Consider the following 26,533-nt stretch of genomic DNA (forward strand, 5'->3'; position numbering starts at 1 on the left):
TGAAACAAGAAGTGATAGTGAACAAGGTCAAAGAAACATGAAGAAAGATTAGGAATGTGGAAATACATTTGACAAGAAGTGCTCATCTCAGTACTCATTCAGAAGGACAAAGGAGAGTCCAATATGGATTCCCTGTGAAAGGTTCACGTGGTCGTTCAGTGAAGTAGTGAGAATCTTTCCTGTTAGCGGGGTTTCACTATGGTTTAGGGAAAGGCAGATTTCAGCATTACCACTGTATTAAATCACCACAGGCTACACATACACCAAGCCCCACACCTCCATCTCCCTTACCCAGCCCCCCACTCCCCCGCCCCCACTGCACACATCACCTCCTAACTTACTGTGATTTACTTACTATGCTTACGGGGTGCTATGCATCTATCCCCGTCTGAGGGAAGTTCCATGAAGACGAGTGGGCTGCTCACCGCTGAACCCCAGTACCTAAAGCAGAGCCTGGCACAGAGCAGAACCTCCATATTGTTGAAAGGAATGAATGTCATTTCCCTCTCTTCGCTCACAGAGGTAGGCAGGCTTTTAGCATTTCTCTGCCTGCATGATGCTGGACCAACCCCTTCTCTGATGCCCACTGATCACTGTCCAGCTCACTGGACACCAAGGCCCAGGGCAGGGAGGGAATAAGGGCAATAGTGAACAGACAGCTGGAGGTCAGGAAGGAAGGGAGATTTGGGGCACGTGGATTGGCTTTACAGGCAGGGTGAAAGGCGGCTTAAAGAAGAGGGCCTCGTGTAGTGAGCTTTCACCCCTCTGTGTACCCACATGGCAGCTGGATGACAATGATTTGCTTTTGAGCCCACCTCCCCTTCTGGGCCAGCCAACCTGAAGCAGAGACTGACATATGGTCTTTGTATCCCTCCTACGGGCCTGAGACAGAGCCTGGCCCAAAAATGTGTGTCTAGGGAGGAGTAGATGAAAGCTAGGTTTCAGGGGTCAGGGGGCTGTCGGCCCTACCCCACCTTCCCCAACAGTACTGGCAACGCAATTCAGAATTCAGAGAATGGCACTTTATTTTAAGACTTGATTTTTTTGCCATGATTTTCTACCGATTCTTCCAGGATGGTATCGTCTTCTTCAACAGTGACCAGGACCTTCTTGCCCACCAGATTAAAGATGTCTTCAGGCGGGTAGCCTTTGGGCTCACCCACCTTCACAGTAAGCATGTCCAATGTTAGAACAGTGCCTTCTGGAATTTTCACTTTGGCCACCACGGACTTGCCCAGCTGTGGATAAAATTAAGACTCGGTGTCAGCTTCACAGAAGTTAACATGTTGTTTTATACCCAAGGTGCCTGACCCGTCTTCACAGGGCACCCTGGGACCAGGGACTTTGTTCTCCCACTGGTTCTGAGAACAGAACCTCACACAGAGCAGGGGCTCAGCCAGTGGGGGGGTGAACTTAGAGACTCGGAGAGGGGCCTTAACAATAAAGTGCAAAGGAAAGGGCTCAGATCATACAGCCAAACAGAGCCAGGTCCAAATCCTCTTCAAGTGGGTACAAGCCGTGCCTGACTTTCTCTGTAAAATGGGAACTAATAATGTCTCCAGCATGTCAGATGACTACAAGGACTAGCAGTAATAATATATGTAATCTTCCTGAAACATAGAACGCTCCCAGAAAATTATGATTTCTTTTGTCATCATTCAGTTCAACATCTCATTTTAAACGTGGGGAAACTAAACAGAGGTCCAGAGAGGGCAGAAAACTTGGCCAAAGTTCCAAGAAACCGGGATTCTGACTCCTGGCCCACTTCTCTTAGGGGACACGAACCTTACGGCTACTGTGCTTGGTGAAATAAGAATATGGAGGGCTCGCAAGACTGAGTGCGCCATTGTTCAGTGGACGGGAAAAGGGGCCGCCTACAAAGAGGCAGGCAGGTGAGGGGAGTGATGGGTACCAGAAGTTCATGACCAGCCTTTCTATGTCTCATCCATAAATGCTGTTGAACATATCAGTGCACCGTGTAAGGGTCAAGAAATCAATTCTAAAATTAAGTGCCAGGACAAAAGGTCTGTCGGTGGATGTTACCCGATTACGCATCCCACCGTCCGCCACCATTTGCCCAGGTAGCCAAGAGGCTCAAACCAAAGTAAGGGCTGAACTCTCCTGCATCTCTGGCGTGATTCTCTCCCCTTTTCTTCTACAATACAGTTTGTTTATTTTTACTATTATTTTCATCTCCTGGTACTTCTGCGTCTTTAATTTGAGGGAAGCAATCAGGCCCCACTAGAATAAAAGATGAAAACGTTCCTCACACATGCCAGGTGTTTGTTCTTTGCCTCGACCCAGACAGCCACAGCAGGCCAGGAGTGGCTGCAGTCCTGGGAGCCCCAGGACACCAGGCTGTACGACCAGAGGCCAAGACAGGTCTAGGCCACGGCTTCCAAGAAGCCCAGATGGTCAGCAGGCCAGGCAGTCCTTGGCCTCAGCATCTCCTGTCTCAAGGTCAGTGCTGCACAGCTCACACTGCTCCTAAGAGAAGATCCGCATCACCCTCCCACAAACCCCTGCACCACACACAGCTCTGTCCATCTAGGGCCTCCTCCGCTTAGGAATGCCTCCGATTATCACAGGCCCTTCTCCTGCTGCCTCACGGAACCCCTCTGTCCAGCTGTTTCTCAAGGCTTACCTACTCCAAGGGACCCCAGACTTGACCACCGAGGTGCCCTATGAGGCTACCCCCAGCCCCTTACATCTCCTGGCATCTAGAGCACTGGCGCCACAGGCTTCGGAGACTTGGTAGGAAACTATAACATGATTCTAGGAGGCCGGAGAAACTGCTGAGGCTCCCTTCAGTGACAAGCTTCTCCCGATGCTGATACGAGCCCAGAGTCCCTCAGACGGTCAGCCTGGGCTCAGGCAGGGCTGGTGCTGACTTCCCCTGGCAGGTAAGCCCACTGCGGCCCCACTCAGAACACCAGAGCCTGGCAGGCTCGTGCAGAACCCACCTTCTCGTTGCAGGCCATCTCACAGGGCAGCAGCTGCTTGGTCGGGGAGCCCAGGGCCCTTTCCACAAGGCGCACGGACCGCACCAGCTCGGCCAGCTCCCCAGGCTCCAGCGAGGCCGAGTGGTCACTCCCCTTCCAGGTCTTGTCCAAAGTTATGTGACGCTCCAAAACCTTGGCACCCAGAGCCACGGCAGCCACAGATATCGCTATGCCTGTTTCATGGCCAGAATACCCTATGGGAATGTCGGGAAAGAGCTTCTGATATTCCTTTAAAATAGAAAAAAAGAGACGAGGTTAAATCATGCATACAGTGCAGAGTCAGGAAGAGCTAGGCTCCCAACGAGAAGAAGTGTCCCGGTGGAGCTGCTCACTATTTGTGCAACTACAGGCAAGATGCTGAGGCTCTCTGAGCTTCTCCTTCCTGGGATGACAGTGGTACCTGTCCAGGGCCGCTCCATATGCATGAAAAGCACTCGGCGCGCTAGAATGCTCCCCAAATAATGGCTACAGTCATCAACAGTGCACTCTAGGAATGCCTCACACTGCGCGAGCCACCAGGCATAACAACAGAACCACAGCCGATGGCTGAAACTCATTCAAAAAGCAGCAGTCACATTTAATTAGCCTAAACTGCTGAAAGCGAGTATGCTGTGGGCACAAATATCATCATCAATAATATATACAGCCCAATCTCGAAACAATCCTTTGGTGGAAATGCTAAATAATTAACTAATCTGTGATCTATAATTCACCGAATGCAACAAAAGACATTCGTCAAGCGAGTCTTGTCATTGAGGGCGACCAGAAAGCTTAAGTGTAGTAGGAAGACCCAGATGGGGGTTAATATAGGATTAGGGCTGCTGAGTGGCAAAGGCTGTAGGGTGTGAAATTAACAAAGGTGGCAGGGTCCACGTGCTGGAATATGGTTGTACTGGGCCCAGGACAGGGCAGGCGGGCAGCTGACCCCTCACCGTGCCCCGGTATCAAGAGAGGCCATGACGGCCGCCTGGGTGAGAATGGAAAGAGGGGCCGTATTCCACAGAGAAAGAAACTCAAGGAAAATATCGAGTCACAATGAGTAAACTGTCCATTACAGTGATGATCTCTGTGGGGTGAGGTCACAGAGCATGTTTACTTTCTAGACTATGTATTTCAGAGCTGTTTTAGTTTTTTAAAAAAAATCATGTTTAAAATTTTAGAATAACATGTTTAGAGATAAGCTAGACATGGAGGAAAAACTACCAACTGGGAGAGACACAAATATAGGTAAAGAGACAGCAGTGTCTGTTTTCAAAAATGGCTTTTTTTTAAAGTTAAATATGAAGACTGTGTAGCAACATGCACAAAAGCTTATACCCTCATGGAAAAAGTCAGAATGTCAAATAGTGTTACTAAAAGGAAAATACAGAAGGACAGTGGTTAACTGAAGTATCAAGATCACGTGTGTGTGTGTATTTAGAATGCCACTAATATCACTCCAGTGTTTTTGTATGATAATTACATATATATGTTTCTAACTAAGTGAAGCTTCAGGTGCTACTGGAAGAAAGGGATGGAGATGGCCTGAGATGACAAGAGACAAAGGATTCTAGTCCCAGCTTTGCACCACGATGCTGTGAAACCTCAGGCAAGTGAGTCCTTTTCCCTCTGGGACTGGATTTCACCATCTGTCAGATGACAGAGGTGGAGTAGACCAAATCCTGGGAGGCAGAAAGCTCCCTCAAGGCTCACTGTAACCAGTCTGGGCCTCAGGGAGGCTCGGGATTATAGGTAGAAAACAACAGAGCCGGGAAATGGCACAGAGAAGGAAAAGCCAGACGTTCCAAGAAGGTCTGCTACAACTGAGTATGAAGAAAACCGGACAGGTATTTTACACTAGCGTCCCTATCAGCATTATTCACAAGAGCCAAAAGGCGGAAATATCCCAAATGCCCAACGGCGGACAGATGGATAAACGCGCAGTATATACACACAATGGAATATTCTTCAGCCTCAACAGGCAATGAAATAACCTTGCAGACATTATATTAAGTGCAAGAAGACAGACACAAAGGACACATATTGTAGGATTCCACTTAGATGAGGTCTCAAGAGGAGTCAAATACATGGAAACAGAAAGCAGAATGGTGGCTGCCAGGGGCTGGGGGGGAAGGGAATGGGGGGTTCGTGTTTACTGGGGGCAGAGTTTCAGTTTGGAAAGATCAAAAAGTTCTGGAGATGGATGGTGGTGATGGCCGTACAACAACGCGCATGTACTGAATGCCACTGAAGTGTATGCTTAAAAACGGTTCAGATGGTAAATCTTGTATTTTACCACACACACACACAAGACAACAGCGTACTAAAAAAGGATATGAACCAGTACAGAAGAGGGACCTCGAATGGCCAATGCACATGGTACAGAAAATATATATACAATTATGAAGACTCACACCTTAAATTTCATAGTGGGAAAAATTAAGATTGGTTTTCATAAAATTTAATCTATAATCACCCTCTTTAGAATGTATCTAAACTGCACAGTTGGTTCTAACTTAATTCTGTAACTGTGAGATTGTTAATGGAGGTTCAGATTGCATGAAGCGTGTCAATATTGGTTAGGATTTTGGTTACAACAAAGGCCCCATCCTTCCCATAGTAAAGGACCCAAGAAAAGCCATTTTGTTGTGGCCCGATCAGACAATGGGCTGCTCACCGCGATGACACGTAGGTTGACGTCCTCGGGGGGGAGCGGGTACGCACTGGTGCACTGGAGGAAGCAGAAGTTGGGGTTGAGGGGCTTCACGATCTGATAGACTTGCTTCATGGTGTCCATCGACTGCATCCCGCTGGATATCACCATCGGGCGGCCTGAGTGACCAACACCGACACCATCGTCACTTTCTCTTTAGGGGCTCTGACTCTCCCTCAAGCGTACCCCAACTGCTGGTCTCATCCTTCAAATGAACTCCACAGACCTCTCTCCAACACTGTGCCAGCCACTGCGGGGTGGGAGGGGAGCTTGGTGGCTTCCTGCCCTCAACCCGGAGGAAATGCAGACCCCCCTCACCCTCAATATTATAGTTCGGCAAAGTGAACTGAATTGAGGCAGAGGAAGTTCACACGCCTCAGAGAAAGGTGAGCCCTTCACGGGAGTAAGAGGTTGGAGTGCCCAGTTGGGTGAGCACTGCCCCCAACTCCAGAGCAGCTGTGTGAGCCCCGGAGCTGCCGCCTCCCAGCTGTGTGGCCTACGAAGTAAATATGAAGCATCATAAGCAAATAACTGACTTCAGTGCCAGGGCTGTTATGAAAATCAAATGAGATGATTCATGTTGCAGAACCACTTTACAAACCATAATGTGAGGAGGGTAGATATTATACCCTCCACGTACGAGACTATTTCTCAAAGTCAGAACTTCCTCTGTGCTGCCATATCCTCAATTTCATATGAATAAAAACAGTAAAATAATTTTTAATTTTAAAAGTTCTTATAAAAACTGACTTAACTTCTTTCAAGTCAGCCCATGGAACAGTGGAAGTACATGCTAATTGAAAAGAGGTTTCTAAAGTCTGTCTTCAGGAGACTTCACTAGTGGGTTCTACTAAAAGGAGTAAATTTGGGAAGGTTTGGACTCCCTCATGTTAGGGCAAAAATGAAACACTTACCTTTTTTGGCAGTCTTTTCCAGGTAAGGAAAATTATTAGTGTCCCCAGATCCAACTTTGAAAAACGGAACATTCAGCTCATGCAGAAATTCAACTGCCATCTATAAAAACCAGAGAAGGAACTCTCTCTCACCATTGATCAAAATTACTGCCCTCAAGTCAGGTGAGGAGTCATAAGCAGAAGACCCAACTCGTCTTGCCCAGCGAGAGGGACTCTTGCAACAGGTCGAAAGCAGGCAAAGATATGTTACCAGTCTTTTCGTTCACACTGAAACTTTCACTCATTCCTAGCCACCCATCCATTTGTCCAACAACACTGCATGCTGGCCTTTACTGGCGAGGAGAGCTGCAAAAGAATCAGACCTTCCTTCCCAAGGGGTCCAGGGCCCAGTGAACAACTGCAAAAGGGTCATAACCTTATCTTGACCCAGAAAACCAGGCGGCGAGAAAGTGTATGGCTCTTGAAGGCCTCGCCCTTTCCTCAAAACCAAATGGCCAGGAAAAGAGGCCATTTCAATCCCTGCCAAAACCGGGGGAAAAATGGAGCATTTTATGGGCCAGCCCTGACACACCTGGCAGAGCCCAAACCCAAACCCTCTCAGCCCCCAAACCATGCTGCCCACAAGAAAAACAAACTCATTCACTTTTTCTGACACAACATCACTGCCTGAGGTTATCTCTGGAGGACCCTTCACCATCCTTCACCTCCACCGGGATTCATCAGTAAGACTCAGGATCGGGAAACGGGCAAGGGTCAGTGAACACTTGCTAAAGGAATCAGTGGGCCACAAGTTTTAAGAGTAAAAATCTCAGTTGGTTATCACATTACAACACCCCCCCCCCAACTACCTTTTATTACTGTTTTTAACAACTGAAGTTGGAAATCAGAAGTGGGGAGAATCAATGTCTTGGAATGTTTCCCTATATCTAAGTTCGATCTATTGTAAAATGCTGCCCGGGTTTCAGAAGGAGGCTTGGAGGGCCTGATCAGCTAGGTCACTGCTTCTCACACTTTAACATGGGACACCAATCTTCTGGGCATCTTGCTCAGATGAAACGCAAGTTCTGATTCTGCTGGGTTAAGGTGGGGCCGAGGGTCTGTGTTTCCATTCAGTTCTTGGGTAAGACCGCCGCCGCTGCTCCATGAACCCTATTTTGTAAGGAGCTAGGTCACCATGGCTGAAAATACAGAGGGCACAGGGTGGCCAGGAATAGTATGAGGTCATTCTGCCAGCAGGTTCTTTACATCAACTCGCTGCCGCCTGAGCTTCCTTCCATGTTGTGGACAGGTGATAAGTTACTCCTGGCTGCACTAACTTTCCTCATGTGTAAATCCTCTAATATCGCAAAGGTTAGAGCTGCACCCGATGGGTAACCAGCCAGTGAACAGCTAAAAGGCAGTTCACAACGCCCTGGGTCCAAGAGACGCCATCCAGCATGGTCTGAGCGCCACTGGCTTCCAAGCCTGCTAAACTACCTGTACCGCAGTTCTCGTGGTCTTCCCTCGGCTGTATCTCTTCCTTACCTCTCTTCCCCCTTCCATGTTGTTCCACCTGGCGCCTCCTGTTCATGGGTCTCTCACGGTGCTGACCGGCCCTCAGATGGAAGTGAAAAACATTCCTTCTAATGTGTTTACTGAACAAAGTCGACTTCCCCCACTTTTCTCGTTCTATCAGGCAGATGGAGACAGTATTTTCTAGTGTAAGAGGGGAAAACCCTATGCTAAGTTTTCTTCCTTATAATGTTCAACTTCTAAGAGAAACGGCTCCTGATGCAAAAGCCCCCGGGAGCATAAACAGAGGATGAGCCCACTCAGCAGAGGCACGGAACGAGCAGGAACGAGAAGAAACCAAATGCAGGAGAAAACACTTTGCAGAAGCTTACCTACGAAGGCTGGACAATCTGCTTGGAATCCTACAGTTTTCAAGTGTTAAGTGGCAAATTCCTCTCCAAAGGGAAAGGGGCCTGTCTGCAGTCCTCCCGGAGAGCCAGGCCCACCAAGCAGCGGCCACTCCAAACACTGCCACTGTGCATGCATCTCTGCAAAAAGGGTGCCAACCTCAGTAATGGGGGAGACCCTAGCCCTCTAGCCTGAGGCTGTCTTGCCATGCCTAGCCCCCCTGAGGCGGGGTCAGCGCCGGTCCCCCCACCCCCAGTTCTCCAGGGACCTCCTGGCTGCCCCTAGTCCTGCCCACCCCACCATCCATCCCCTCTTCACCCAGGGGTACGGCGCAGCCAGGCAGCCTCACAACAGCTCCCTCCCACCCCGCAGCACAAAGGCTTTCAGAGTCTGTCTGGAAGAACTCTGCCACAGGACCTTCCCTGGCCATCCAGCTGGCTTAAATACAGACAAGGGCCCCACCAGCAACCTGGTTTCAGTGAAACACTGCACTGCCCGAACTTCCTCTTAAGAGAGTCCCAATGCATACACTTGTCTAACTTTAAAAATTTTTAATCCCAGTGTTTCTCAAGCTTTTTCAATTCAGAACCTTGCTTACTGGGGGCAGGGGTAGGCTTTATTACCAAGAATTAATTGGTAATAATTATTAATCGATGAGGATCGACAATGTGTGCCCACAGCGCCCCCTTTCCGTATCATGGCCCCCTGATCTGAGGGATAACAGAAGCAAGAAGAGGAGCTGGGATTTTTCTAAAGCCCCTTCCCCCGGCTCTCAGCTTTTGAATCCTGTGGAAAAGGAAAAAGAAGCCCAGAGCGATGAGTCATGGAGAACGGGGTCCTGGCGAGCTGCCCAGCATGAGAGAATGATGAGGGGGAAGCATGGGACAGGAGATTCCCAGTGGCCCAGTCAGAGGGCACCACAGCTTGGGCAGGGGGGGCACCCTGCTGGTGGGGGTGGCAATGGAAGAAGAGACGAGGTGACTGATCTAAAGACGTGCCTCAAAGGGCAACTCTGTTAGGCTGGAGCACCCTCAAAGGGCAGCACGTCCTTCAGGAGCCACCTCGACCGTCATGGCCTCCATCTGCTTTCTCAATAGAACTCTCCATTTAGACCAAAGAAACTCTGCTCATTTCCACCCCATTCCACAAGCCTCTGCAGCTTCGGCCAGGTGCCCTGGTAGTTTTCTACCAGGTGGAATTAATAAAATCCCACGACAACCTTTCCTCAGCATATGAAGAACACCCTGGGACAGCACAGACAGTGGAGAAAATGGGCGTTTCGCTAATGGCTACCGTCCACAAGGAAGTTAAGGTGGGTAAACACTCAGAGCCGCCTGCCAGGTAAACACAGAACAAGGGACCAACCCACTTCCAATAGCCAGGCAGACAGGACGACCCGGCTCAGCAAAGGGACCTGGTCAGCAAAGCAAATTCACTCTTGTAAAGGCACTAAAGAATGCATTTCCCCTCACTGCCTACGCCCAGGTCAGCCAGGAGGACCCTCGGGAACAGTGGCCTGCCCAGGACAGAGAGGCCTCCCTGTCCACATAGTGTGAAGCAGAACAACTCCGAAGGGTTCTGAATGACGGAACGCTATCACTCAGTGGATGCAGGTCTTACACGGCCCTCACGCCCAGCACCTCACCACTGCCATGTGGGGGAGATGGGGGAAGACACCTTTATTACTGTTTTTACAGATGGGACACCTGCAGCTCAAAAAGGTCACATGATGCACCTTAACCCACAAAGTGTCAACTCGAGAACCTGAACTCAGTGTGGCTGCAGAGCACGGCCGCATGCACCACACGGAAGGGCTTCCTGGGGAGCAGAGGGACAGGAACCAAAGGGAAAGGCTGAGAGGCAGAAGCGGCCCACCAACCGCCAAGCTCTCCTCCACCTCCCAGCTGATCCTGCTTCTAGCTCCACACCACCTGTGAGTGAATGATCTAAAGACATGACTCTTCCCAGGCGGCCTCACAGACGCAAGGAAGCGCCCTCTCTCCTTCAGAGTCCACGTCCTGGGGCTCACATGCCTGACAGCAGAGCCTGAGAAGGAAAGTCCTCATTCCAGGTATAAGAGGCCTCCGTAACCTCTTCTCCGGCTCTGGGTCAGAGCTGGGAGAGCCTCTACAAGGCAGCTGTTCACACTCGAAAGGGAACGGAGGCCCAGAGAGGGAAGGGGCTCGCCAAGCTCACACTGGAGATCAACTCAGAGCAGAGTCAGGCCAAGAAGCCAGGTGTCCTGACACAGGGCGCGGGTTGCCTGCCTTCACTGCAGCTAATGTTTGCTAAGCGCTGGCTGAGTGCTATGCTTTATATCAAACATCAGGTTTAATCCTCACAACAACCTTGCAAGATAAGTAGGGTTGGTAGAACCTGAACCTAACAGCCGAAGAAATAGAAGCACAAAGCGGTTAAACCACCTCCACACAGACTCATCAGGAAGGACAGGCGGAACCACATTCAAACTCAAAATGTGACCCCAGACCCCATGCACGTAACCATGAGGCCAAACAGCCTGAGTATGTGCCATTCGAGTGGGGTCTCAAAGGTTTAGGTGTTTACGCTTTTTTTTTTTTTTTTTTTTTTTAGAAGAGAGAGAGAGAGAGAGACAGCGTGAGCAGGGGAGGGCCAGAGAGAGAGGGAGTCACAGACTCTGAAACAGGCTCCAGGCTCTGAGCTGGCAGTCAGCACAGAGCCCGACGCGGGGCTCGAACCCAGGAACCGCGAGATCATGACCTAAGCGAAAGTCGGACGCTTAACCGACTAAGCCACCCAGGTGCCCCATACGCTCTTTAAAATTACTATGGACTTGGGGCGCCTGGGTGGCTTAGTCGGTTAAGCGTCCGACTTTCGCTTAGGTCATGATCTCGCGGTTCCTGGGTTCGAGCCCCGCGTCGGGCTCTGTGCTGACTGCCAGCTCAGAGCCTGGAGCCTGTTTCAGAGTCTGTGACTCCCTCTCTCTCTGGCCCTCCCCTGCTCACGCTGTCTCTCTCTCTCTCTCTCTTCTAGAAATAAATAAAACATTTAAAAAAATAAAAATAAAAAAATAAAATTACTATGGACTCTACAGGGCTTTTGTTTATGTAGGCTCCAGCTACTCATATTTATTGAATTAAAATTAAAACTAAGAAATTTGGGCTTTTGTAACTTTAAACTTTTTATTTTGAGATCATTATAGCTTGAGAGGAAGCTCTAAGAAATCATACAGAGAGCTCCTATGTACAGTTCACCCAGGTGCCCTCTATGGGGCCATCTTGCAAAACTAGAACACAAAATCACAACTGGGAAAGTGACCCCGATCGAGTCTACTGATCCTACTGAGATTTCGCCATGGTTACATGTATTCATCTGTGTGTGCGTGTTATTTAATTTTATGCCATTTTACCATGCGCACAGACTCGCACCTACCAGAGTCACAATCCAAAACTGAGCCATCGCTCCAAGTATCCCACGTGTTACACTTTTACAGCCACATCCACCTGCCTCCCTTCCCCTCCCTAACCCCTGACAACCACTCCCCTGCTCTCCACCTCTGTAATTTCGTCAGTTCAAGACGGCTCTAATAACTGAACAGTATAGTATGCAACCTTCTGAGACAGGCTTTTTCACTCAATGTTATACCCTGGAGATGCAGCCAAGCCCAGCATGTATCAGGAGTTCATTCCTTTTCTGGGCTGGAACCATTCATTCACCTGCCAGAGAACTATCTGGATTGTTCTAGTTTGGGGGCTGTTACAAATAAAGTTGTTATGGACACGCATGTACAGGTTTCTGTGTGAATGCACATTTTCATCTCTTTTGGGAGAAATGAGCAAATGGCGCATGGCGGGCTACATGATGAGCACACGTCTAGTTTGTGGTGGTGTTTTTTTTCAGGTACACAATAAATGGTTATTTTTTATTGAGATATAATTGACACACAAAAATGTACTAGTTCTGGGTGTACAACATGATCTGATAAACATACACACTATGAAATGGTTACCAGAGTAAGTTAACACCCCTCCCCACATAGGTATAAAATTCGTTCACATGTTCAGTTTTATAAAACAAACTACCAGTATCCTCTGAGTGAATTGTAATATGATACCACATATGAACTGTATTAAAATAAAGTTGTTTTTAAAAAAAGGAGACAACCAGGAGCACCTGGGTGGCTTAGTCGGTTAAGCATCTGACTTCGGCTCAGGGCATGATCTTGTGGTTTGTGGGTTCGAGCCCCGCGTCAGGCTCTGTGCTGACAACTCAGAGCCTGGAACCTGCTTGGGATTCTGTGTCTCTCTCTCTCTGCCCCTTCTCTGCTTGTGCTGTCTCTCTTTCTCTCAAAAAAAAAAAAAAAAAAAAAAAGGGGGAGACTATCATATTTTCTAGAGTAATTATACCATCCTACATTCCCACCAGCTGTGAGATCCATTTTCTCTGCATCCTTGCCACCATTTGATGTTATTGTCACTTTTTGTTTCAGCCAGACTGACAGCTATGTAGCAAGACCACAATGTAGTTTAAAATTGAGAAAATTTTAAATCACTAGACAAGCACAAAAAAAAAAAGATGATAAATTGGACATCATCAAAATTAAAGATGTTTGTGCTTCAAAGGATACCATCAAAAAGTGAAAAGACAATCCAGAGAATGGAAGACATTTCCACAAATCTGTATCTGACTAGGGACTCATACCTAGAATATATAAAGACAAATAACCCAATTAAAAATTGGCAAAGGATCTGACATTCTCCTGAAGAAGAAGGTATACAGATGGCCAATAAGCACATGAAAAGATGCTCAACATCATTAGTCATCAGAGAAATGCAAATCGAAACCATGACCAGATACTACTTCACACTTGCTAGGATATCTAGAATCAGAAAGTCAGATCGTAACAAATGCTGGTGAGGATGTACAGACACTGGAACCCTCATATGCTGCTAGGATTGTAAAGGGTGCAGCCACTTTGGAAAACAGTCTGGCAATTAAACACAAAGTTATCATATATCCCGGAGAGAAATGAAAACATGTCCATAAAACCTGTACAGGAATGTTCATGGGAGCATTATTCACGCCAGCCAAAAAGTAGGAACAATCCAAATGTCCATCAACTGACAAATGGGTAAATAAAAGGTCGTATATATCCGCAATACTGAATATTACTCATCAATAACAAGGAGTGAGGCACTAATACACGCTACAACAGGGCTGAACCATGAACACATGTTACTCTGTGAATGAAGCCAGACACATAGGGCCACATACTGTCTCATTCTGTTTATATGCAATGTTCAGAAAAGGCAAATTTATACAGACAGAAAGCAGATTAGTGGTTACTAGGGGTGAGGGAACTGGGGGCGATTGAGAAATGGCCTGTTAATAGGTACAGGATAAAAACAAGCCAAAAATCAATTGCAGTGATTAGTCATCATAACTCTGAATATGCAAAAAACTGGGGGTGCCTGGGTGGCTCAGTCAACTGAGTATCTGACCTTTGGTTCAGGTCATGATTGCACAGTTCGTGAGTTCGAACCCCGCATGGGGCTCTGCGCTGACAGCTCGGAGCCTGGAGCCTGAACCTGCTTAGCAGTAATGTGAAACAGGCATGTTATGAAAACAAATGTCACTCCCTAGGTGTGAGCTTCCTTCCACCAAGGCACTGACTGAGCATGTACTGGCATGTACCGGGACCACTATGCCAGGGTCTGAGTTCACAGTGAACACGGACCTGGTCCTGCCTGGAGATGGCCTCACCAGGTCCAGAAGACAAGCCTGCATGTTCTGTACTTTAATCAACGCCTGGGCCTTTACCTAAGAGGAAACAGGCCCAGAGAGGTGAAGGAAGAGTATGGTCTGGCAGAAGCGTTCTGGGGTCGGCCTGAGTTTACTGATCCATAACGAGGGATACCCTCCCTGTGAAATGGGGATAATAACTGGCTCATCTGGAAGCACCTGGGTGGCTCAGTTGCTTAAGTGTCTGACTCTTGATCTCAGCTCAGGTCTTCATCTCAGGGTCATGAGTTCAAGCCTTACATTGGGCTCCATGCTGGGCATGAGGCCTACTTAAAAAGAACCGTCCTGGGGCACCTGGGTGGCTCAGCTGGTTGAGTGTCTGACTTCGGCTCAGGTCATGATCTCATGGTTTGGGAGTTTGAGCCCACATTGAGCTTGGCGCTGTCAGCGCAGAGCTTGCTTCGGATACTCTGTCCTCTCTTTCTTCCCCTCCTTCACTCATGCTCTCTCAAAATGAATATTTTTTTAAAAAATTGTCCTATCTGAAGAGGCTAAGAGGAGTAAATGAATTGATATGTTTAAAATACTTAGCACATGCAGCCCCTCTGGAAAACTGTGGAGGTTCCTCAAAAAGTTAACAATAGAACTACCCTATGACCCAGCAATAGCACTGCTAGGAATTTATCCAAGGGATACAGGAGTGCTGATGGATAGGAGCACATGTATCCCAATGTTCACAGCAGCACTCTCCACAATAGCCAAAACATGGAAAGAGCCTAAGTGTCCATCAACTGATGAATGGATCAAGAAGATGTGGTTTATCTATACAATGGAATACTACATGGCAAAGAGAAAAAATGAAATCTGGCCATGTGTAACAACATGGATGGACCTTGAGGGTGTTATGCTGAGCGAAATAAGTCAGGCAGAGAAGGACAAATATCATATGTTTGCACGTATAGGAGGATTAGGAGGAACTTGACAGAGGAACAAGGAGGAGAAGAAGGGCGGAAATGGTGGGGGAAAGGGAGAGAGGCAAACCATGAGAGACTCTTGAATGCTGAGAAACAAACTGAGGACTGATGGGGGGGAGGGGGGAGATGGGCATGGAGGAGGGCACTTGTGGGGATGAGCACTGGGTGTTATATGGAAGCCAACTTGACAATAAGCTATTTGTAAAAACAAATAAAAAAATAAAATAAAATACCTAGCACAGAACTTGGTATACTGTAAATACTCAAGAAACGTTAGCTAATGGTAAAACCAAAAACACCACCCAAGTCTTTTAGATCCTAAAGCCCACATTCTTTCCTTTGATTTTTGATTTACAGATCCTTTAAGAACCTGATAGGGGCGACTGGGTGGCTCAGTCAGTTGAGTGTCTGACTTCAGCTCAAGTCATGATCTCACAGTCCATGGGTTTGAACCCCACATTGGGCTCTGTGCTGACAGCTCAGAACCTGGAGCCTGCTTCGGATTCTGTGTCTCCCTCTCTCTCTGTCCCTCCCCAACTCGTGCCCCATCTCTTGGTCTCTCTAAAATAAACCACTAAACACACATACACACACACACACACACACACACACACACACACACACACCCTCTGTTTTGTTTGGTTCATTTATTCCTTCAACAAGTATCTCCCACCCACCTGCTGCACACCAGGTACCAGGAATGCTGTGGTGCTCAGGGTCTGGTAGGGATGAGGGAGAGATAACACACAATTATGGAAGAGCACCACAAGTAACTAGAGGGGCCTGAACCAAGCCAGTGAACAGGAAGAATTCCCAGAGGAAGCGCTCTTTAAATTAGGATCAGAAAAATGCCCAGCAAACTCTTTAGGAACATTTTCCTTAAAAACATCTGTCCCCTTGTCCCCAGGGCAGCTCTTGGGCTTAAGAGATTCTCCAGCCACCAATACCAAGGTGGTGAAGAGCAAGGGGAAGCCCAAGGGCTCTGCTGAGCTCTGCGAAGCCACACACACCTGCACGGATGGCCACATGGAAATGATGGACCAGAGAAAGCACACCGTGCACACATCAGATCTGCCTTCAAGACCCATTTCCTAGCTATGTGACTTTGTACAAACCTCCCAGCCCCTCCGAGCCTCTACTTCTTCATCAGCAGAATGAGGCATAGTAGGGATAAAATATATTTACTGGAAGGGAAGATGCTCTGTAAGCCATAACATATAACTCACTCAAAAATTATGAATTAGAAAATTATGATTACGAAAACTGCAAATTAAGGGATGAATCTGGGCTACAGAACTGAAGCCTGGAGGTGTCATTTCCCACAGATGCGTCGGTTCTCTGCCTCCCCGCCCTTGTTAAAACTACCATCAGTGAGGGCACCTGTGTGGCTCAGCTGGCTGATTAAGCGTCTGACTCTTGATTTTGGCTCAGGTCACGATCTCAAGGTTTGTGAGTTCAAGCCCCACATTGAGCTCTGCACTGACTGTGAGGAGTCTGCTTGGAATTCTCTCTCTCTCTCCCCCTCTGTCTCTGTCCCTCCCCTGCTCATGCTCTCGCTCGCTCACTCTCTCTCTCAAAATAAACAAACATTAAAAAAAAAAAAAACCCACCAACAGCCTAGGCTAGACTTTTGTTTCTTTTCAACTCAATTTGCAGCCATATTTTGGGGCTGGAACAGTGGCACAAATGGTCAGAGAGGCCCACAGAATGAAATGGAAGGGTTTCAAATATTCTGAGCAACTGAAAGAATTCCAAATGTTTTGAGTCATAAAAACTCTAGGTTTCATCTAACGATCCATTTCTGCAAAGTTACCCTGAGGAAACAACATGAAACACAGAAAAACGGTGTCTATGTCAGCATTATTTATAAGCGCAAAGAACTGACCCGTAGGTCCAAAAGTGGAGAAATGGTTAGGTACATTATAAATCCTCAAAAGAAGCATCCCATTGCTACTAAAAAGCTGTAAGCACAAGATTGCAGACTTATATGTCAATTATATCTCAATAAAATTGGGGGGGGAACAAGATATGGATAAAAGCTTGCAGTATAATGGTAAATGGGAAAAGAATTAAATATTCACAAATGTAGCAACGAGGCAATAAAACATGAATATAAAAGACTTCAGGAGGAAATCTACAAAAAGAACCACCCTACAGGGATTATGGGTCAGTTTTTCTTAACTTTCTATAATATCTATTATTTTCACAACTACAGTTTTTACATTCAAAAATGAATTCATGGAAGAATCTGAGAGAGGCAGGTCACGGAGCATATGGGACCTGACACCTGGCACCGGCTAGGCTTTTCCAGGATGTCAGCATGTCATTCTGTAAGCCACTCAGGATGACACCAATGTCCCCCTCCCAAATCACACAAGGCCATTCAGCAAGGGACGGATCCCTATCAGAACAGAGGTTTACTGATTCCTAGCCCAAGCTATTTTCCACTGGGAGAAAATGGTCCAGCACGGGTCTCTCACAAGCTTTGAGGGACTTGGGGATTCTGGTGTGGCTGCCCCCTCCTCCCAAAGACAACTTGCTTAGAAAGTTCTGGTACTTCTCCCACTGGCCTCCCATTTCATTGGGCACCGATATGGTTAATGTGATGGGGAACTCAGAAAGCACAAAAGTCTCAAGCAAGGGCTGGAGCAGACTCTAGGCCAAAAGCCACCAGGCCACCTGCTGTCCCCTGGGTCTGCTAAAGTGGCAAACGACAGAGTGGCAATCACGAGGACTCACCTCATCCATGCCAGAGGCAGTGAAGAAGATGCCAACCTCCTGGGCGTATCTCTGCAGCTCCCTGTACTGGTCATGGCTGAACTCCAGGTGGCGCTTGTGCTCCCCGTACGTCTTCCCCCAGGAATGCTTAGACGTATAGGGCCTCTCCAAGGCTTTCCGATTGAATTTGTACTCCAGCTCACTCTTCTGGAACTTGGCACAATCGGCCCCACACTCCTGCGACACACAACAGGGCTCCTTCAGTGATTGGTCACGGATTCTCAGAAGAGAAATGTTTGGGTAACGGCTCTGACATCAGTATCTTTAAATAGAAGATTGACGGAGGGGTGCCTAGGTGGCTCAGTGGGTGGAGTGGTTGAGCGTCTGACTTCAGCTCAGGGCACGATCTCATGGTTCATGAGTTCGAGCCCAACATCTGGCTCGCTGTTGTCAGCCTGTCGGCACAGAGCCCACTTCAGATCCTCTGTCCTCCCTCTGCCCCTCCCCTGCTTGTGCTCATCCAAAAATAAATAAATATTTTTTTAAAAAATAAGGTTGACTGGCAGTGGGAAAAGGGGCAGAAGGAAGAAAACCTTCAAGTAAATGCTGGGGATTCCCTCTAGTTTTCCCCCTTAAAATGCAAAGAAAAATATGGGGGCTTTATTTTTTAAAATGTTATTTTATATTAGAATATTAAAAATAATTCAAGAGCTAAAGAAGATTTTAAGTTAGGTAACTCAGCAGAGGATAGCAAAATGAGCCCTAGGGAGGAAGTTAGAATCTGCTAACTCTTGGAGAAACCACTTCCTGTCTCTGGACTCGGTGTCTCCATCTACACAAATGGCAGCTTTGGGCCAGCTCCAGGACGCTTCACCGTTCTGAGGAGCCCCTTGGGGGCAGGAAACAGACAACTCTGCTTTAGCTGCTTTGCACGTGTGCACTCTGCATGGCATCTTGTGCGAACAAGAGGCTCGGGGGCAACAAACAAACACGACTTAAGAAAAGTCCCAGTCTTACTGAACAGAAACTATAACATAAAAACTGGATTGTCCGACTCTAAAAGCTAGAATTCTATTGCCAGTCAGCACCCAATCTCTTAAAATAGCTTTGAAAAACCACGCAATAGAAAGATGAAGGGAAACCCTCTAAAGTCTCAGCTCACTGACATTTCTGGAGACAGTTATTCACGCTGCTGAAAAGCTCGGCTCCAGAAAGATCAGTGAGAACAGGGCTGCTCCCACTCTGGAGAGACCACAAGATAGCATGGTCAGGAAGGTTCAAAAAACAGAACTGAAAGTGACCTTGGGCAACAGAGCTCTCATTGTCTAGAGGAAGATCCCCAGGGCCCAGAGTGACCTGAGTACAGCTGCACAGCGAGTCTCTGGCCGGGCGGGACAGATTGCTTTCCTAAGGCTGTAGAACAGGAGTCTCCTGGCCCACAACTGCAACCTGGATCCCTGCGACAGCCAGGCCTCCAGCAAGCTACGGGACAGGGCCTCACAGAGCGTTGCATGCTGCCTCCTCTGCTTCTCAGCTCTACCTCCAGGAGTGGACTTACCTTCGAGAGGTGAAATAGCTTGTCTGCTCTGGGCAAACCTTTCCTTTACAGCAAGATGAGAAAAGTGAAGTAGCAGAAACTACTAAAGACAAGAGGTCAGAGAAAGTTCGACCACATTCCACAGGACAGCAGTTGTATGGGGAGCACAGCAGGGTCTTCCTAAAACTGAGTGACGTCTTTAAATATTTACCTCTGTGGTGAATTCCAGCTGCAGAAAACATGATATGATCACTGTCCCTGTTGTACTAAAATGCTGATGGTTTTGTTGCGGAATCCGGTCTGGCTCACCCAGCAGAAGAACCAAGCGGCACTCGGAGATCTTGGAAGGGAGGAGGTTTATTTTACACCGGTGGGCTCAGAGGAGGTCACTCTCCAGAGGTCTGAGCCCAGAGCATCAGCAGAGGGAATAATTTATAGCCAGTTACTTCCACCTTCCTCATCCATCAGGGACAGGTGTCTCCTATTCGCCCTGTCGGCCATCTTATGGCAGATTTTCCCTATCATTCCCCCCTTTAAACAGATCTAGTCTGTACTAGAGGACATCATCTTTAGATTCTTCCACTGAAGGTGCCCTGCTCTTACTGGCTCCAAATGGGGCCCAGATTAGAGGCAATCAATACCAACAGAATACCCTATTCATAAGAGGAACGTGAGTGTAAACAGGAACCTCTTGCTGTTTCCCCAGCTTTCTGAGGTAACTTCTGCCAACCTGATGGCAAAGAGTAAGGACAGTCTATCTCACTGGAATGGTGATTCCTCAAGCTTCTGCTGTGTGTAGACCAGCCAGCTTCCAGGGTATAGCTGGAACAGGGCTGAAGATCCTAAGAATCTAGGACTCTCTGAAACGTCACTTTGAGTGGGTTCGTCGGACTTGGGTCAGGCTTCCAAGTTTTGGGGCTTCTCAAGATTGGCCCTCTGGACTCTGGAGTGGTGAACCCATGATATCGATGACCTTGAGGGCAGTAGGAGTGGTCAGAATAACGGTATGAGGCCTGGTCCACTGTGGTTTGAGATGGTCTTTCTTCCAATCTTTGACCCAGATGGAGTCCCCTGGTGAGAAAGGGGATCCTAAAGAGACTGGGGCCCTCTCTATGGTATGTCATTGTAACTTATTTACAGTGGCCCCTAATGCTTGAAGTCCTCTCTTATTCCCGTATCCCCTATTTGGTGTAGGTTCCCTGGGAGGCTCCCTAGACATGGGGCGGGGGGCTCCCATATATTAGTTCAAAGGGGGAAAAACCTTGAGCTCCTGGTGTGCAACAGACATGCAGAAGGCCCAGGGACAACAGGTTTGGCCATGGGAGGTCTGTTTCCTGACAGAACTTGGCTAAGGTTCCCCTGAGGGTGTGATTCATTCACTCTTTCCCTGAGCTTTGAGACCAGTAAGCAGTGTGAAGCTTCCAAGTGATGTTGAGGGAGTTGGTTAAAGTTTGTATAAGGTCCGCCACGAATGCAGGTCCATTATCACTGTGGATGGTGGCCGGCAGGCTGAACTGGGGGACAATCTCTTTTAGGAGGACTTTAGCTACCTCTTGGCTCTGTTCTGTCCTGGTAGGGAAAGCTTCAACCCATCCAGAGGATGTGTACATCCTACTACCACCAGATGTCTAAACACTCGACGTGGCTGGACATCTGTAAAGTCAAGTCTATTTCTAGATCTTCAGAGGGGGTAGCTCCTACCCTTTGGACACCTGTCGCAGCACGGGCAGGCATTATTCCTGGCACAAGTCACACACCATTCACTTATTGCTCGACATGATGCTGGCAGGTGGCTGATGTAGTACTGCTTTTTGAGGGGGGCCTCTAATGAAGGTTTTCCTAGATGGGTGAGTTGATGGTATTCGCCAAGTAGATGCCCTCCAAGGGCCACTGGAATAAAGATGCAACCATCTAGCCGTTTTCACCATCCTTCCTTGGTCTGGGTGGCCCCCTCGATTTCAGCCCATTTAATAAAAGTCATAGTTTGGCCCCCTACTTTCATTTTGACCGTGGGCTCATGGGGGCCAAGAAGTGAGCCTGGACCCCCTCAATCTGAATCTATCACTGCTAGCCCTAGGAGGGCTTTTCCACAGGGTTCTTTTACATATTGGTTGGGACATTTATTTTTCCCATGTTCTTTCTCCTTGCAGTAGGCACACTGATCCCTTGCTAAGGAGGTCCTGGGCTTCCCCCTTTCGGTGGTGGGACCATCTCCATCCTTCCGTAGTCCTTCTCCTTTAAAGCAGCAACGAGGAGGCTGACCTTTCTCACAGCTTCCCTGTCGGCAGTGACCTCCCTGTTCATGTAGACCTTGTTCGCAACTGGACACCGCGTGATGTTCATTTCACCGAAAACCCTCAAGTTTTTGGAGCTTCCTTCTGATATCTGGGGCGGCTTGGGCCACGAAAGAGGTGTTCGCCGTCTGTTGTCTCTCTTGTGCCTCAGGATCAGACAGGGTGTATGTGCAGTAAGCCTCACATGGCCTCTCAGAAGAATCCCCGGGGATGCCGCTGGGGGAGTGAGGAGATCTTGGTCCTATTCATGGGCTTCTTAGCCCCTGCTTGGGTCCCCTGGAAGAGAACCTCTTGGTACCAGCAGATGTAGACTTGTCCTTCTTCTGTAGTGAATCCCACATAGGACATTCTCCAGGTGCAGCAGCTCTAGCCCAGGTGCCAGGACCGACGACCCCAGCTGGCACGTGTTCCTCAAGGTATTGCCGAGCTCCTCTCAGGACTCTCCGTAACTCCTCAGTGTTAAACAAAGTGCAGAGCAGCTGCTGGCAGTCTTCTCAAGTTGGTCAGTGGGTCTGGAAGAGGGGCTCCATAAGGTCTATCATTGCCTGCGGCTTTTCAGAATATGATGGTGTGTTAGGTTTCCAATTGAGGAGATCAGTAGTGGAGAAAGACTGGTAATACATCATGGAACAGCCAGGCTGCAGGTTTCCCTCGTTCCGGCATCCGGGCCAGCACACCGGTCTCTCGTACTGGCATCTGGAGGGCACCTGCACCTGGCCGCGGGTGCAATCTGGCCGCTGGTCCGGAGAAGAGAGGATCTGTCGAGTCCGGAGGTGGTGGAGTATCGGGAGCTGGGGGCTCAGGTGCTGACGGTCTCAGGGGAGGATACGGCAATGGCAAAATTTGTTCTTCCTCCAGATCACCTGCGGGATTTGCGGAGGTCGGGGCCTCTGTACCCTAGCCTGTCCCTGTTCTTTGCAGGTAAATCGCACCCAAGGGGGAAGGTTTTGGGCAATCTCTAACCAGGAGTCGATATAGGGGAACTGATCAGGGCAACCTAGGTCTCTGGTAATAACATGCCAGATGCGGAGGATCATTGGAACATCTAAGGTTCCTTCCGAGGGCCATCTTAACCCAAAAATGGGCCATTCCAACTCACATAGGGTCCTTAATTTGCTGGGAGTCATCTTAATTACATAGTCTCCCAAAAACACCCTTCTCAAAGTTCTTAATCATAGTTTCAAGAACTGTGGATTTGCTCTGTCCCAACCCCATAAATGTTCCTGTGAGGCAGTGTTGCAAATACAAAGGGGTAGGGGTGCCCCCTCTAATGAGGAGACCAGTCAGACTCCCAACTGGTCATGTCCCGAAGAAACTTAGGTGATGCTGAGCCATAGCGGTCTCAGCTTTGTGACTTACAATTGGAAACTATTGCAGTGCCGCCACAGACTGTATGCCATTCACCATGGAGTCGCAGACGGGGCCACTCAGACTCTGTGGGCTTTTGGGGATCTTACGGGTGCCCACCCGTGGAGCCACAGAATCAAACTTGGCAGGCAAGACAGACCGAGTTGCACATTCACATTCACCCCAGAGGTTATTATATTCCCTCCCACAGAATTCCGACGGATGAGACCACTAGGGTCTCTGGGGAGTGATCGGCTCCCCCTTCCACCACTAAGGGTGGGCAGGACAGATTTAGGGCCGAGGCATTACCGGTTTCTGACCTCGGTTCCAGGTCCTCACTTGCCAAGTCTCCTCGAGTCGGTGGGAATGGTGGAGCGGGCCGGCCCAAGGAGACCGAGCTGGAGACAGCAGAAATTCAGGCAGGATGCACCTTCTCCTTTGCGAGTCCTCCTTCCGTCACCCCCACGCCGTTTTCCCAAACCGGTGACAACAACGGGCCAGCGCCACTGGGTTTCCTGGTCGGGAACCAAACGCTGCGGAATCCAGTCTGGCTCACCCGGCAGAAGAACCAAGCGGCACTCGGAGATCTTGGAAGGGAGGAGGTTTATTTTACACTGGTGGGCTCAGAGGAGGTCACTCTCCAGAGGTCTGAGCCCAGAGCATCAGCAGAGGGAATAATTTATAGCCAGTTACTTCCGCCTTCCTCCTCCGTCAGGGACAGGTGTTTCCTATTTGCCCTGTGGGCCATCTTATGGCAGGTTTTCCCTATCAGTTTCTCTGTTCAAGGTTTTACGGATCTTTTCCTGGCGAATGACAAGCGGCAGAACTCCAGACGGGCCATTTGCAGCAAAATTTGGCAGTTAAAAGTACATTCAATTAGGTGACCTCTTACTATAATACGTTTCTATTTTATATATGGCATATAATTACAATAACGTATTTTGTTGTAAGAAAATAAAAATAATTGAACTCAACTTTTATTATTGCAAATAGGTTCATTTCATGGTCTGAGCAACTCTGGGTAACTAAACAAGGAATGTGACCTCATTTGGCAAAAATGACTAAAAGAAATCCTAAAATATGAAAGATTTCTAAAGATTCCACTGCTTTAAGTTTAAAAACAAAAACACACGTGATGGGATAAGTGACAGGGAAGCTCTGAGAGGAAAAGTCACCTGCCCGAGATTATTCAGCTAGTAAATGGTTATCTGGACACTAGTCCAAAGCCTCAACCACTTCATTCTCCTTCCCCACCCCAGAACTAACCTCCAAAATAACAGAGAGGGAAAAAAAACCCAACCAAGCCAAGTTTCCATGGCTTCAATATCTCTAGGTGTTTTTACCACTTCAGCATTGAGAGGTCACATCTCCACAAACAGGTTGTTCCCTAAATTAAGAGGAATTTCCCTCCCCCCCCCCAAAACAATGTTCTAGCACAAAGGCTAGAGCCCTCTGGCTAGGCGCAAAGCTCTGCAATCTAATATTTACTCACTGTGTGCCCTTGGGCAAGTCACTTTTCTGAGCCTTTAAAAGGAGACCAACAGCATCTACCATGTACATTATCTTATGGGAATGAAATGAGATGCATTTAAAGCATTTAGCCCAGGGGCGCCTCGGTGGCTCAGTGCGTTAAGGTCTGACTTCGGCTCAGGTCCTGATCTCACAGTTCATGGGGTCGAGCCCCGCATCAGGCTCTGTGCTGACAGCTAGCTCAGAGCCTAGAGCCTGCTTCAGATTCTGTGTCTCCCTCTCTCTCTGACCCTCACTGTCTCTCTCTCTCTCAGAAAAAAAAAAAAATTAAAAAAAATTAAAGCATCTAGCTCAGTATCTGTTAGGTTAAGCACTCAAAAACATCAGCAGCTGTTACTCTTTAAAAGTTTTTTTTTCTGGGGACGCCTGAGTGGCTCAGTTGGTTAGGCATCTGACTCTTGATTTTGGCTCAGGTAATGATCTTACAGTTCGAGAGTGTAGGCCCCACATCGCGGGCTCTGCACTGATGGTGTAGAGACTGCTTGGGATTCTCTCTCTTTTCCTACTCTGCTTGCTCGCTCTCTCAAAAATAAATAAATAAACTTTTTTTTTAAAAGTGTTTTTATGATTCAGTAGGCCTCCATAAAAGCAGAGTAACTCTGGAAAGAAGGGTAAGGGAAAACCTAATCACAATTGATGACATCAGGTGAACAGCTTTGACTGAAGGTAAGAGGGGGGGAAAAGATGGAGTGAACCATCTCTAAACCAAGGAATCAGTGCAGACCTCATGCTGGGGGCTAGAGTCACAATAAAAACATGACAGTCCCCGCATTCAAGGGTCTCGCAATCTAAGTGTGAGAGAAAGAAACTTAGACAGCGACAATGCAATCTGATGGGAAGAACGACAGGAGCCCATCCTCGAGGGGACCGGTTGGAAAAAGCATCCAAGAAGACCTGTACAGGAGTAGAAATATGGCAAGAGGGAGTAGTTAATAATACGCATACACCCCCTATCGCCAACAGCTAACATTTAGTGAGTCCTCGGTGCCAAGTACTGTGCTAAGACCTTAATATAAATCATCTGATTTGATCCTTACCACTCTGAAGTTAAGTACTATCACCAAGGCGATTTTCAAAAGATGAATCTGGGAATCACAGAGGTTAAGGAACCGTTAGCCCATGTTCACACAGCTGCTAAGTGCTGGCGTCCAAATTTGAAACCACAGTCCTAGCATTTTAACTCTTTCATATTCCAAACACAAAGAACAGCAAGTGAGAAGAGATCACAACAACTTCCAGGAACTTCCAGAACTTCCTGGAAGGAATTCATTGTCGCTGAAAAGTATCAGAGATGAAAAATGACAGGCAGGAAGGAACTAGGTCATTAAGGTCTTGACGGCTATGTTAAAGGGTTTCAACTCTCCCCGCGGGCGGTGGGGAGCCACTGAAGGTGTGAGGCTGGGGTACAACCAGATCAAACCTGTGTTTTAGGAAGATCACTGTGCCACCAGAAGGGGCTAAGGTCGGGTTAGGAGGCAACTCCAGTAAGGCAGACAAGTCAAGAGAGTGATTCGGGATGAGGAGAATTCCAAAGATTCTGAAAAGCAACTGCGAGTTGGACGCCAGGTCGCACGCTGGGAACCGAGACGCAGAGGAAGGTGGTCCTGGTTCCGCGCCGCCAGCTCTCTCGCGGCCCCGCCCCCGGCCCGGGCCCCGCCTCCGGCCTCCCAGGCCCCGGCCGGCGCCCTCTTCTTCCCGGGCTCTGCCCTCACCTTGGCCGTGCGGATCATGCGCTTGGCCACGTCCAGGTCGCCCTGGTGGTTCTGGCCGATCTCGGCAATGATGAAGCACGGGTGCTGCCCGCCCACCCAGCGCCCGGGACACAGCTCCAGTTCCAGCGGCATCGCGGCGGCTCGCGCTCCGGCGCCACACTGCAAGCCGCTAGTCGGTCGGCAGCCCAGCGGA

General features: G+C 48.4%; 1 protein-coding gene across 1 annotated transcript; it reads right to left on the reverse strand.

The window, feature by feature from the left end:
• Positions 1-1,007: 1,007 nt before the first annotated feature.
• NANS (N-acetylneuraminate synthase) lies at positions 1,008-26,533 on the reverse strand. Its single transcript, XM_039234841.1, has 6 exons — positions 26,341-26,533; positions 17,942-18,157; positions 6,609-6,708; positions 5,659-5,813; positions 2,964-3,230; positions 1,008-1,238 (listed from the first exon to the last, which is right to left on the reverse strand). The coding sequence occupies exons 1-6, from the start codon at positions 26,470-26,472 to the stop codon at positions 1,029-1,031; spliced, it is 1,080 nt and encodes a 359-aa protein (XP_039090772.1). The 5' UTR covers positions 26,473-26,533; the 3' UTR covers positions 1,008-1,028.

Source organism: Hyaena hyaena, unplaced genomic scaffold, assembly GCF_003009895.1.
Source record: "Hyaena hyaena isolate Hyena2069 unplaced genomic scaffold, ASM300989v1 scaffold_93, whole genome shotgun sequence".
Classification (NCBI taxonomy): domain Eukaryota; kingdom Metazoa; phylum Chordata; class Mammalia; order Carnivora; family Hyaenidae; genus Hyaena; species Hyaena hyaena.